Source organism: Geospiza fortis, unplaced genomic scaffold (genome assembly GCF_000277835.1).
Source record: "Geospiza fortis unplaced genomic scaffold, GeoFor_1.0 scaffold11, whole genome shotgun sequence".
In the NCBI taxonomy this organism is placed as follows: Eukaryota; Metazoa; Chordata; class Aves; order Passeriformes; family Thraupidae; genus Geospiza; species Geospiza fortis.
The window spans coordinates 10,885,239-10,896,801 of record NW_005054304.1 but is presented as its reverse complement, the minus strand read 5'-3'; the positions used below and the strand labels follow the sequence as shown (position 1 = coordinate 10,896,801).

Genomic DNA, 11,563 nt, shown 5'->3' with positions numbered 1-11,563 from the left:
CTCGACGTCGACCACAACCTGCTGCCCTCCTTCCCTGCCCCGCTGCTGGAGCTGGCCGCCCTGGAGGAGCTCGACTGCTCCGGCAACCGCCACCTCGGGGCCCTGCCCGAGGGCATCGCTGCCCTCCGCCGCCTCAAGATCCTCTGGCTCAGCGGCACCGGGCTGGCGTCCCTTCCCGAGGGTCTCTGCCAGCTGAGTGCCCTCGAGAGCCTCATGCTGGACGGCAACCGGCTGCAGGCGCTGCCCGCTGGCTTCGGCAGACTACAGCGGCTCAAGATGCTGAACCTCTCATCCAACCTGCTGGAGGAGTTCCCCTCTGCCATCTTGGCATTGCCCAGTCTGGAGGAGCTCTATCTGAGCCGCAACCAGCTCACCGTGCTGCCCCCTCACCTCTGTCAGCTTCACCAGCTCCGCACTCTCTGGCTGGACAACAACCGCATCCGCTACCTGCCTGACTCCATCGTGCTCCTCCACAGCCTGGAGGAGCTGGTCCTGCAAGGCAACCAGATCGCCATCCTGCCTGAGGGCTTCGGGCAGCTTTCCCGTGTCACCCTGTGGAAGATCAAAGACAACCCCCTCATCCAGCCCCCCTATGAGGTGTGCATGAAAGGCATCCCCTACATCGCAGCTTACCAGCAGGAGCTGGCCCACTCCCAGCCTGCCCTCAAACCCCGCCTCAAACTGGTCCTCATGGGCCTGAAGGATGCAGGAAAGACCCTGCTGAGACGGTGCCTCATGGAGGAAAATGAGAAGAGAGAGGGCATGGGAAGCCTGGAGGCAGGGAACACCCAGCACAGAGGGTTTTCTGGGCAACAGCAGGACATTGGGAGAGTGGCAGTTGGGTGTTGCCCCTTTCCAGAGCCTCAAGACAATTCCTCAACTCGGGTACCTGTCATGCAGCAGGTGGAACGTCTCCCTGTTGAGGGTCAGGACATCCCTTCTTGTGTGCCCTCTCACCGAGCAAAAGGGGACAAAACATCCCCTGCACCATCACTGCCACCCAATGTGCCCCGAGTACCACTGGGACTAGGACTGTCAGGAGGCAGTAAGGGCATCGAGGTGATGGACTGGACAGCAGATGCAGAGAGGGGCCTGACATTCATTGTGTATGAGCTGGCGGGGGACCCGAGCTATGATGTGATCCAGTCTTTCTTCCTCTCCCCTGGAGCCTTGTACGTGCTGGTGGTGAATTTGAGTGCCTACGTCCCTCAGCACTTTTACCCCTCTGTGGGCTATTTCTTACACTGGCTCAGCTCCAAGGTGCCCCATGCCGTAGTGTGCATGGTGGGAACCCATGCCGACCTCTGTGCGGAGCGGGAGTTGGAAGAGAAGTGCCTGGACATCCATCACCAGATCGCTCAGCAGGAGAAGAGGGATTCTGAGGGGCTCCAGAGCTTAGTCCAGCAGGTGGATGAGGCTCTGGGACAGGACTTTGACCTGCGCTGCTCCAGCCCGCATGCTGCCTTTTACGGGGTCTCAGACAAGAACTTGCGGCGGAAGAAAGCCCAGTTTCAGTATCTTCTCAACCACCGCCCACAGATCCTGTCTCCAGTGCTGCCTTTCAGCTGCCAGGACCGTTGCCAGGTGCGTCGCCTACGGGACAAGCTCCTCTCAGTGGCCGAGCACCGGGATATCTTCCCAAACCTGCACCGGGTGTTGCCCAAGTCCTGGCAAGTGCTGGAGGAGCTGCACTTCCAGCCCCAAGCTCAGCAGTTGTGGCTTAGCTGGTGGGACTCTGCCCGGCTGGGCTTGCAGGCAGGCCTGACGGAGGATCGGCTGCAGAGCGCCCTGTCCTACCTGCACGAGAGTGGAAAGCTGCTCTACTTTGAGGAGCATCTCACCTTGCGGGAGTATGTGTTCCACAACCTGCCACGGCTTATAGACATCCTCAATGTCTTTTGCCAGCGGGATGCCACCGTGCTGCTCCAGAAACTGCTCAGCGACACCCAGATTGACGAACTGAGGACCACTCAGCTCCATCATTACGTGGAGGGCTTCTTGCTGCATGGCCTCCTTCCTGCCCACGTTATCCGTCTCCTTCTTAAGCCCCACGTCCAGAGTCGAGAGGATCTGCAGCTCATTCTGGAGCTGCTGGAGAAGATGGGGCTATGTTACTGTGTCAACAAACCCAAATGCAAGCCCTTAAATGGGGCAGCTGCTTGGTACAAGTTTCCCTGCTACGTGAAAAATGAGTTGCCCCATGCAGAGGCATGGATCAACGGCACCAATCTGAGCGGACAGTCCTTCGTGGTCGAGCAGCTGCAGATTGAATATAGCTTTCCATTCATTTTCCCACCCGGCTTGTTTGCACGCTACAGTGTCCAGATTAACAGCCACGTGGTTCAGCGGTCAGATGGCAAATACCAGATTTATGCCTACCGGGGAAAGGTGCCTGTGGTAGTGAGCTACCGGCCTGCCAGGGGAGCTCTGCAGCCAGACACTCTGTCTATCGCTAGTCACGCGTCCCTACCAAATATCTGGACAGCTTGGCAAGCTATTACGCCTTTAGTGGAAGAACTGAATGTCCTGCTCCAGGAATGGCCGGGCCTGTACTACACTGTGCATGTCCTCTGTTCAAAGTGCCTTAAAAGAGGGTCACCCAACCCACACACTTTTCCAGGTAAGGCACAGCCCAGCTTGCCTTTCATCTCTTTTGGAGCTTTGCCCCTTCTAGAAAGGTGTAGTATGAGGTCAGCCTTAGCTCTATTTTTTTTCTTTTTCTTTTTTTCTTTTTCTTTTTTCTTTTCTTCTCTGCTCTAACTCCTTTCCCTGGTGGTTTGAGTCATGAGAGAAAATATTAGGGTAGCTCCAAGGAGACAGGCTTAAAATAACCTTATTCTGAGAGGAGGGGGGTGTTGCATCCCCCTTTGTCTGCGCTTTTTCTCTCTGCTTTTTGGGTTTTGGCCCTGAGGGTTGGCAGTGCCATTGTTGAGAAGTCTCTGATCTGTCCTCCTTGTTTTGATTTCTTTGAATGGGATTGTGGTGTTGGGGTTTTTTCCCCCTAGTTCCTTTTACCCTGCAGCTCCCACTTCCTTGGAGCTATTTGTAAACATGAATAGAGATGCCTAAAACATTGCAGGTATCCCCCTTCAACCCTCCACCCCCAAAACCTGGCCTATGCTGCAGTCTGTCTGAATGCAGGAAAGCTCCTCCTGGTAGACAATGGGTGTGTTGGTCTCCATAGCCCTGTGTAAAAAAAAGCTTTCTCGGAGCTTTCTTTGAGCCCTGTCTCTAGTAGGAAGCATTCCTCACTGAAGAGAGAAGGATACTCCATCTTCTTTGTTTAAGTGTCTCACCTAGAAGTGATTCCCAAACTGTGCCTTTTGGAGCTGTTCTCAAGCACATTTTATTTTCCTTCCTCTCTCTCCCTTCCTCAAATGAAAAAAGCATAACCTCTCTCCTCTGGAATGTGACTGGTTGTGGTGCTTTTTAAAGCTGTCACCTCTAAAGTTGTGATTTTTATCAGTGAGGTTTTCCGGTAGCATCTGTTTTACTTTGTGTGTGCAGGTACTGCCTCCTAACTAGTGTCCTCCCTGCTCCGCTTGGGTTTTGCTCTGTGGCTTGCAGGGTGCCATGGGAAAGACGCTTTGATGTGTAAATCTGCATGAAATCAAAATGCACTCTGTACTGTGAGCAATGCTCCAGAAATCTGCATTGTAACAACCATGTTAGAGGTGTGTTGGCACATTATTATGAGGTAGCCTGAAGTTGTGCAGGGAACTGTAGCATGATTTGACTTAGAGCAAGCAGTGGTGCTGAATTTGTTCATAAGCAAATGTGATTAATAAGGTGTGGGTTTTCTGGGGTTGTTTTGGGGTTTGGTTTCTTGCTTTTTGTTGTTTTTTTTTCCCCTCTGGACATTTAGGATAAGGAGGCGCAGTTTGCTCCTCAGCCTGGGTCCTGGCTCCATCAGCTATATCTCCCTCCAACTGCTGTCTTATGTAATAGCCACTGGACTGGGGGGTGAACCCATGCTGTGAGACATGCTGAGTGATATCTTGCTGCTGACATGGTGCATAGGGCAATGTGATCTGCTTTCCAAACAAAAAACTCTGGAAGCTGAAAAAACCAAACCTGCTACAGAACCCCTGAAAAAAACCCCAACTACCCTCCCCAAAAACCTGCCAAAATTAGTCACGACAGCAGACATGTGAGTGTGCAGTGTGATGGGCACTTATTGAAGATTTAGCTTGTGAATTCCAGTCTCTAGTCACGCATCTCTTTAATGTTTTTTTAACTGGTGAATGCTTTGTGGCTGTCCCTTTTCTCCCTGTGAGTAGATGATGCTTTTAAAGGGAAATTTGAAGAGGAGCCAGACTGTCTGCAGGCTGTTGTTGCTGACCCCAGTGATGGTCAGAGCAGGTTCAGAAGCATGAGAGGGGCATTGAAGGGCCTTTTCCTTTGGACTTGGCTGTGCCATGTATGTTTCATTAGAGGTGGGAAAGGATTTATCTCACCTGGGAGCCAGGCCAGGTGTCCTGGGAGGGCCCAGGTAAGCAGTGTGCTGAGCATGGGAGGAGCTGGGGCTTGTGTGCCAGGTCTCCAAATGACACCTGGGTGATGCTGCCTGTGGAAAGGGGGTTGCAGCATTTTTGAGGTGCTCCAGCAGGCCTTGCTATCAGGGGCACAGGATAGCATCCCAGGTGTGACCCTGCTTTGGGACAGGGAATAACTCTTTTAAACATGGACACTCTGTGAATCTAGCTGAGAGAACAGCAGACAGACATGTTTAAAAGGCAAGGCTGATCTGCGGAAATGCTGAAGAGTGATTTAATCAATTTATTGAGAATCCTGCTTGTTGTCATGGATGATGCTTGAATCTAGCCCAGGTTTGATCTGCACTATATGAAAAATGTGAACTGTGATTTGACTTGGGAAGCCTGTATGTCTGCATTTTATCTAAAATATTCCTTGCTGTGTATCTGCTCTATGAATAAAAGACTGTTTAGGAGCCCCTAAATGGCAATCGTGAAGCTCAAGACTTTTTTTTCCTCCCGATTTTGTTGATCAGGAGGCGTGCATGTTTAAGCCATGCTGCCAAGCTTACTGTCATGCAAGTGAATCATGGTTGGTGTCATTTTTGACAAGGTGTAGGAAAGAGAGGAGTCTAATGTTACGAAAATATGTAGTGAGGGAGATGTCTGTGTTTCTTTCCAAGCTTTTTTAGTGGAAATCACTGACAATTACAATGCTCCTAATACTTAAATAGGTCTGTGGGCTTTTTAGGACTGCACTGAAGAAGTGCTTTGCAGCCAGTTGACCTTAATAAGGGAAATATTTCTGTGTAGACACTGCCAAATTTGTGCTCAAAAATGGAAGTGCAGTCTGGCTCTCTGGGTGGTTGTGCAATTTGTGTCGTCATTCATGAAACTGATGGTGCATTCTTTGGTCATCCAAAATTTTTATTAGAATCCCTTTCAAAAAGGGAGTTCACAAGTTGAGGATTAATCTTTGCTTTTCCTCTCCTTCCCTTTCCTCTCTGTCCTGGACACTATAGCTTCCATTGATAATACACACACAAATACTCTAGGAATAGGGCTACTCTGCGTAGAAATAGTAAATAAAAATTAAGGCTCTGGATTCAGTTTTCTGAGGGTTTATTGCAAAGAGTGAATGAAAGTAAAATAAAAATGCCTTGTTTGGGGTCCTTTTAAGGAAGTTTTTGTGTTTGAAACAGTTTTGTAGCTGGACAAAATAGTAACTGAATTGGCATCTGAGCTGGAATTTTAGTATGCTTTGAGGCTGCAGTCATCTACTTGGCTGATAACAACTCAATGTGTTAAATTGGTTTTTTCTTTTACATTTGCATGATATATAAATGAAAGTGTCCCTACCAGGCTAAGAAAGTCATATCTCTGTTTGAGTAACCAACAGGAATGGTTCACTTCTCCAAGACAGTAAGACCTCAGTTGGGTCATCACAGGCATTGTGGAATGCTCTCATTTGTATGTGATGTTCTTTTAGCCCCTGGACTGAAGAGCTTTTAGGCTATTCATGTCTTGTAAGCTATTAAGTGACCTGGGATTGGGGGGTGGAGATGGTTTGCCATCTATCTGATAGTAGACACGTGTGCTTTGTTTGGACAAATGTGACTGGATTTTCCAAGCTTGCATTCATATGCACCTGCTAACTGCCCTGCTGCTGTTTCCTCTTGCCCTGTGCTAGGCTGGGTCTGGGGCACCACGGGCCCTTCCAGACTGGCTTTTGTACAAGGTGTCCTGATGTCCTGTGCCCGATTCTTCTGGTGTTTGGGCTGGGAGGAATTATGTTTGACCAGTGGTTTTCCTTTATTCCTGCCTTGTGAAGGGGCTGTATGAGTGTAGACGTAAGAAAGCCGCGGTCTGTGTCCATTGCAGAAGACGGGCAAGTAAGATAAGGTGATGTGGGTTTTCACAGAGTAGAAACATGACAACAAATAGAAAGCCATGGGCAAAAATACTGTGTGAGCCTAGCAACCTGTGTCCAAAAGGAGGCTTCAGAGCTATTGGGGAGCTTTGAAAGGCTCTGGAGGATTAGCAAGAGGTCTTTTGTGGAGGGAAAGTGCACATCTGCCACCTGCCTTGCTATCCTCTTCTTGAGGTATCAGAGCAGGGGGAGATCACAAGCCTCTATTCTGCCTGTCTCCCACGTTGTGGGTGAGCAGAAGCAGGGATTATAGTGCCAGTCACCTTAAGGGGTACAGATGGAGGTTTCATAGTGTAGTTCCCCTGTGAGTCTCTCTGTCATGGCTAGAGCAGGGCTAACTAGGCCACCATATGCACATGATTCAAAGTGAACATGCTCACCAGCCCTGAGTTGGAGTCAAAAGCTATCATGACCTCCCTTGGTGGCTGGGATGGAGTCAGGAGACAGAGAGGTGGAGGATCCTGTGTTGTGTCATGCTGTCGAGTCACCGCATGCAAGGTGAGCCGAGAGCAGGTGAGACTGGTTTTGTCAGAAGGGCTCCAAAGTTGCCTCAAAATCTGAGCTGCTGCTCGGTGAGAGGCTCATGTCAGATATCTAATTCCACTTTGTAGTCATGCTTTAAGTAGCTGGGGTTCTTTTCATAGACAATTGCAATAGAGCAACACCTGCTTGTTAGAGAGCCTGACGCTAACATTAGACAGCCTTCTATTTTCCCCATTTGCAGGTGGAGTCTTTTTTGCTTGACTTTCAAAGTAGATGCTATGGCTGTTTTGGGGCTGTTGTCAGATATCCTGCAGGCTGTGGCTTCAGCAGAATACTCAGCACTGAGTACTAATTGGAGGCAGGGGAACAAGACTTCAGCACCATGTGATCTTTGGATGTGGATGATCTGGGTGGCAGGATGAAGCTGAACAGGGCCCTGTGGTTCAAGGGAAGAGCATAGATTGGTTGCTGGACTTGGGGAAGCTACTGTCATTCTGTGGCTCTAGCATGGATAATTAAGTTTACTGACTAGAGCTGATTTCTCTGCTGCTGAAGTGACAGTCTTGACTGGTGTGACTTGCTGTAGGTAACTGTTTAGGTACACATTAGTAGCCTATGTGCCATCACTGATTTTTAGAGATTTCCTTCATATTAACCTATGTGTTGCAAGGTCAGTATTTGAAGTCCTCTCGTTTGGTGGCTGAGGCATCCTCTAATTTAAACAACATGTCGAAAGGGACAACAATTATCTCTGTGGTCTTGAAGGAAGCTGAGAAATTGCCAGAGGACAAATGTGATATGCAGAGTGGGTGGCTGCCATGGGACTGTCCCTGGTGGGGTAGTCAGTGCAGACCTGAACTTGTGCCTGACAGCCTGGCTTGGGATGATGCAGGAACAGGAGGGAATGTGAATGCCAGAAGAAAGGCTGAGGTTTTTGAATTGCCTTCTTACAGCTGTCCTGCAGTGTCTAGTTACTCATTTTGTGTGTGTTTGGGGGCTCTTATTTTTAAGCTCTTGATATAGAACTTGCTAAAATTACTTGAAATTAGAATGGCAACATGCACACTTAACACTGCTTGAAGAAATCCTCTTTTTTTGTGGAAGGAATCCTCTTCCTTATTCAAGAAGTTCCTATGCATTTCTGATAAAAGAAAGCTTTCCTATTATGTCAGCTCTGGTACAGGGAAGCTCTTCTGGTTTGCCCCTTAACAACTTGTCTTGCCCTGGCCTGTTCCCCATGGGGGTCATCTCTGGGCATTGAGCCTCTGGACTTTGATCTGCCACCACTGAACCAGGGAGATGCTAGATTTGGTTGAGTGGATCTTTTTGGTTTGGTTAGTGAAGCAAAGCAGAGTTCTTGGCCTTCAGTGCATTACTTTTTTTTTTTAGTTTGTGTTTTTGGTTTGTATTTTTTATTATGGTTGCTGAAATTTGTCTCTGCAGGAAATGACCTATAAAAGAGTTGCTGGGTACCAAATGATTCTTTGTTTCGTTGCATGAAATCTGTTTGAAAGCTACTGACTGTGAGGGTGAGATAAGCTCTTGTTGGAGGTTTTCCCCTCTCTGGAGTCAGTTGATTACATGAGGACTGATTTGTGTGCTGCTTCAGCATGCTGTGGACACAGGTGTCATGAAACATGCTTTGCACTGTCTTGTGTGCTCACACATCTGGTGATATGATACCTGCTTCTACAAGCGCTGAAGTGGAAAAGTTTTCCCATGTAAGTTTAGTTGAGGTTTAGCTTGTGAATGATCCACATGCGGGTGTATTACAGGGGCCTACTGCTTGTGCATCCCAGGAGGGGATGGTAGGAAATCACCAACAGTGCTGAATTGTTGGCCTTTGGGGATGTGAACATGTTACTTGACATTGGGATAGAGATGTAAAAAACAGTATCAGTTTAAAAACAAAATAAAAGTGCATCTGGTAGGTAATTCTCCTGTATGCTGTGGTGTCCATTGTTTTTGCAGTATTAAGCAAGGAGCTGTGATAGCCTAGCATGCTCTCCAATTAGTAATTTGCTAGTAATAGTGCAGGCTACTTGTTTGACTCTTGCAAACAATTTTCTAGGGAAGAAGGGGAAAATTTATGTAGTGAAAAGTCCTATGTGGGGTTTTAGTTCTTGGAAGTCATCAGTGTACAATTTTTTTTCTACCTCACCCCCATTGTGAATAGAGGAATAACCTCTGTAGATATGTAAAGAAAATTGTGTTCTGGGGGTTGAGTACAAGATCATCAGTTGTGGCCTTTTACCTCCCTCTCCTTATTTCTAGTACCTGTGCTTGTCCCACACGTGTGGACAACTGTCAGAGTAAGCAGGCTGGTGCCAAATAAGATCACCTCTTCTCAGCTGCTTTGGAGCTTGTGGGATACCTGTTTCAGGGAGCTTGTTGTAGGGACAAGGAGTGGGAAGGGAGTGCCTAAAGTACAGTGTGAATTATAACCACCAAATTCCTCTTCTGCAAATAAAATGTGTCAGTGGTTTTGTCTAGCTAAGAACTTAACTGTGTCTAAGACAGTAATGCACTTGGGTTACAGGAGTCTCAGCCTGCCTCCATGGTGTGTTATGTGTTGGTCTTGCCTACATCAGGAAAGTTGATGGGATTCTGGTGACCACAGCTGTCTTATACAGAGGATGAGCAGGCCGTGGTGTTTTTAGAAGTTGTTGCATGGATGAAGTTTACAATCTTGGATGGCAAGGTCACCTGTGTGAATGTGGCCTTTGTTCCAGATAGACCAGGTGGGAGTGTTTTGTTCTCTAGCAATTTCTTTCTAGGGAACCAGATGTAAGAACTGAGATGGGGGGATGTGAGACCTGTGAAAATAAAATGGCTGGTGGCTTTGTTAGAAATTTCATTTGGGATGTTCAAATGGACTGAACATCCCCACCTTGGAGGGCTTATGGTTCTTCCTCAGGAGGCTGCTGGAGGTTAAAGACATATTGCACTTGTGGTATTTTCCTGGCTAAAGCTTGGTGGCAACACTGGTCGGGTTGCCAACATGGTCAGTGGTACTGTGGTTTCAGACTTACCAGGTTCTGTGGTTAGGAGTGACTTGTCTGTGGCCAGTGGATGGAGGCTGTGCTCAGACTGAGCTGTGACTGCTGGAGTGCTTGCCTGCTGGAGTTGGTTGTGGTTTAAAGCAAGACCTTAATTTCAGATTTGTGTTTTTGTTTTCCCTGTGGTCATTTTCAACAACTCTGAGCTTTACCCAAAGGTGTACTGAGTACACTCCTTACTGGTTTTAGCTGTGGATTCCTGGGGGAGGAGTGTGAAAATGGCCTAGGACTTAACCACTTTACAAGGTAGCATTAATTTTGAATTGGCAGTTGAGCATGGCAAGCTCTGCCTGAGCCAAACAGCAGCTTTGAGATGAGCAAGGTGCTTCAGTTGGGAAGGCCATTAAACTGAGCACTTTGTGAAGATCAAACTACACTGAACTCTCAGGGCAAGTAACCTTCAGCACAAAATAAAGTTCAGTCTCAAATCCTGTTCAGACCTGCCTTGTATTGCCAAGTGCTGACTCAGATTTGGTGCTTGAACACTCCAGGAAGCAGATGTAGTGTGGTTGATCTAGGATACACTGAATTGTGCTGATAAGATGATGGGAGACTTCTGCTGGGCTTTTACTGGCAGGATTTCACAAGCTTTTCCAAGTGCATTTCTGTGAAACTCTTTATGAAAGCAATACCAGGATATCTCTTTTATCCAGTTTTAGGATGATGTTTGCCAAGAGTCTAGTTTAGAGAAGCATTTTTATTTGTGTTATCTGGGGGAACCTACACTGTTCTGGGAAAGCTCCTTCCTCCTTCATTCATGGTACCCATCACTTTCTGTAGAGTTTTCAGTCTCTTCCTGTTACAGTGTGCCAGGAACAAAACAAGAGTACAACAGTGGTAGGACAGGGATTTATGTGCCTCTTGCCCACAAATGACTGGTGATAAAATTAATATTGTAGGCTTTTGTCCTAACAGAATACAAGATTATGGCATGCTTCACTCAAGACTTGTTTGTTGAATGATGTGTACGTAGTAACTTTCCAGTCTGTGTGCTGAATTCCCCTTGGATCATGTTCTTTACATTTTTAGCAGGTGTTTTTCTCTCCAGCAATACCTAGTGAGCAATGGTATCTGATAAGGAACAGATCCTGCCATACAGCAGGCTAGGGTTGTTTATGAACTTCCTGAAAAATTAATTGTCTGTGGTTTCCACAGCATCAAAATCTGCAGGGTTTGATTTGAGACAGAGGCACTTGACCTAATTTGCTTCTAGCAAATGCATCTAGCAGTTTCTGCCCCATGAAACCATGCAGTGGAAAAATATTGAAGGTATACAGTGATTTGGCCTTGCTTGACTTTGAGAGACATGTGCAGTGCATTTGGTTCTTCTGTATCAGTGCATGGTTGGCACCATTTGTCCCTAGGCTATCCCTTAGTGTTCTCACATTTAGGAAGACCCTCCCACTTGCCACATGGGCAACATACGGAGGGAGAGCTTCTTGCAGCAGAAGAAAGAGGCATCTTCATCATGCTGTTTCTGAAAATTTGTGATGGACACAGCAGAACTGCAAAATTGTCCTGCAGTACAGACCCTGAGTCTGCATGGTGCAGTAGCTCCCTGCTGCATCTCTAGCTGTTGTGGAACTCTGTTGCTGGCTATTTAGTAGCCAGCAAAT

At 47.5% G+C, this 11,563-nt stretch overlaps 1 protein-coding gene across 1 annotated transcript in view; it reads left to right on the top strand.

Moving 5' to 3' along the window:
• Window positions 1-11,563, top strand: part of MFHAS1 (malignant fibrous histiocytoma amplified sequence 1) — a gene marked incomplete at its 5' end in the record, with an annotated part of 33,094 nt that continues 21,531 nt past the window's right edge. The window contains one exon of the mRNA XM_031066486.1: window positions 1-2,620. Coding sequence (XP_030922346.1) covers window positions 1-2,620 — 2,620 coding nt within the window. The remainder of the gene's footprint in view (window positions 2,621-11,563) is intronic.